General features: G+C 42.0%; 1 protein-coding gene across 1 annotated transcript in view; it reads left to right on the top strand.

Moving 5' to 3' along the window:
• Positions 1-1,995, top strand: part of LOC101854868 — a gene marked incomplete in the record, with an annotated part of 9,143 nt that overhangs the window by 1,880 nt on the left and 5,268 nt on the right. Inside the window, 3 exon segments of the mRNA XM_005099362.3 lie at positions 225-470; positions 842-979; positions 1,716-1,901. Coding sequence (XP_005099419.2) covers positions 225-470; positions 842-979; positions 1,716-1,901 — 570 coding nt within the window.

A 1,995-nucleotide genomic window follows, 5' to 3' on the forward strand; every position in this document is an offset into this window, starting at 1 on the left:
AGAGAGAGAGAGAGAGAGAGAGAGAGAGACTGAGAGAAACCGAGACAGAGAATGAGAGAGAGAAAGAAAGAGAGAAAAAGAGAACAAATGGAAGAAAGAGTGTTATTCAGATCAAGAGGTAGAAACGCAAAAGGAAAGTAAGAATAAGAAAACGTAAGAAAGTAGAAGCACTCTACTCCGAAACCTATAACTTTCACAAACCATTTTCTCTATCCTATCCCCAGATCCGCGGTGAATTTGTCCTCTTCGACAACGGCCTGGTCCAGCTGATTGAGTTCGCTCGTCGTGACACGGAGGAGCACATCACCTACCCTCGCCGCATTCGACTCACAGGGCCCGGTGTTCGAAACGCTCCCCAGATCTGTCTGTGGACCAAGGATGACCTAGATTTCAACCAGTTTGTTCATGAGCTGGAGGAGAAGTCGATCAAAGCCGGCTATGACAAGGCCATATTTAACAGAGCCGTCAAGGTAATTACATTGTCGTGAAAAAGTATGTGTTTTACGTCTCTATCAACTTTATTAGAATTTGTTAGATCCGGGACATAAACGTCCACACGTTTTATTCATTCATTCATTGTTTCACCCATTCAATGCTTACTGATTAAATGATCCAGTTCACGTATTCAAAGCCAGCACCAACTTTTACCACCTTAAAAAGTAGGAAATTTACGTGCCTCCCACCTAAGCCTGGTATGAAATAACACATGTCAATATCTGGATGACACGCGCTACTCAGAATAATTGTCAAATCATCCGTTAATGAGCTATACGGTTAAAGTTGGCAAACATAATTTTTTAAAGAAAATTAACAATAAAATAATTTGCAATGTCGTCTGCAGGTGAAGAATGAAGAGGAGCGAAGAAATGCACCTATCAAAGACAAGGGAATCAATGTGAAAGAAGGCCCTTTCGCCGGTCTTAGCTTTGTATACATGAAGGGCCCTAGTGGCGAGCAGCTGGAGCTCTATAAGATGGTGGTAAGTGTAGATATAGATGATGTTTTAGTAACTATCCTTTTCCTCTATACCTCTGAAATTCTGGTAGGTAAAATCATGATATTAACGTCCCCCTTTCTCTCTCTTTCTCTTTCTCTTTCTCTCTCTCTCTCTCCCTCTTTCTCTCTCTCTCTCTCTCTCTCTCTCTCTCTCTCTCTCTCTCTCTCTGTGAGTGTCTCTAACGTAAAAGGTTGTCTGATAAACATAGCAAATCTCGGCGGTCCTGCGTGCACGATGTGCACTTTAAAGACTTTTTGTTGGTTGAAAATCGTAGAATCTTGGGACAGTTAGCCACGACAAATGTAAAACTAATTTAAAAGTTTCCTGTCACAAAAACCCCCAAATATTTCTATCACACCTGTAAAATACTAAAAAGCACCCTAACCCCTTCCTTGTTTCCCAACGTGAATACTATGTTTCTCTTATTTTTCGAAGGAAGCTTCGGGTATCAGTTTGTATGTCATCTTTATGAATCTCATCACTGTAAATATTTCCCTTGCCTAAGCATAAAACAGAGTGCCCTTTGGGAGATCGATGAACCGATCGCACAACTTGTCGCCCTGTAAACAAACACGTTTGTGCCACGATAGGCGTTTTGACGCCCTCAATCTGGCTAGCAAAGCAAGCCGAACCGAACAGATCTTGCTTATGGGCAGTGGGTACTAGGTATTTGTATCGTCTCACACTCACTCCAAAACCTCTTGTTTTTCTCTCTCAGAACCACACCCGCTGGCATTTCGGCAAGGAGTACTGTAAACGTCGTGGAGTGACCACTGCCTTCCTGGACAACTACAAGGACAACGAGTACAAGAAGAAGGCGGGCCTTACAGGACAGATGTGGGGACTGGTGCAGTTCGGAACTCACACCGATGATCTCTTCGGCTCTGTGAATTTCTACTCGAATGTAAGGATGAAATGAACATTTGTTTGTGATGTCATGGGTATTGATAATGATATTGACAATGATAATAATTCTGATAATAATTATAATTCTAATA

The sequence above is a fragment of the Aplysia californica genome, unplaced genomic scaffold, assembly GCF_000002075.1.
Source record: "Aplysia californica isolate F4 #8 unplaced genomic scaffold, AplCal3.0 scaffold00210, whole genome shotgun sequence".
In the NCBI taxonomy this organism is placed as follows: Eukaryota; Metazoa; Mollusca; class Gastropoda; order Aplysiida; family Aplysiidae; genus Aplysia; species Aplysia californica.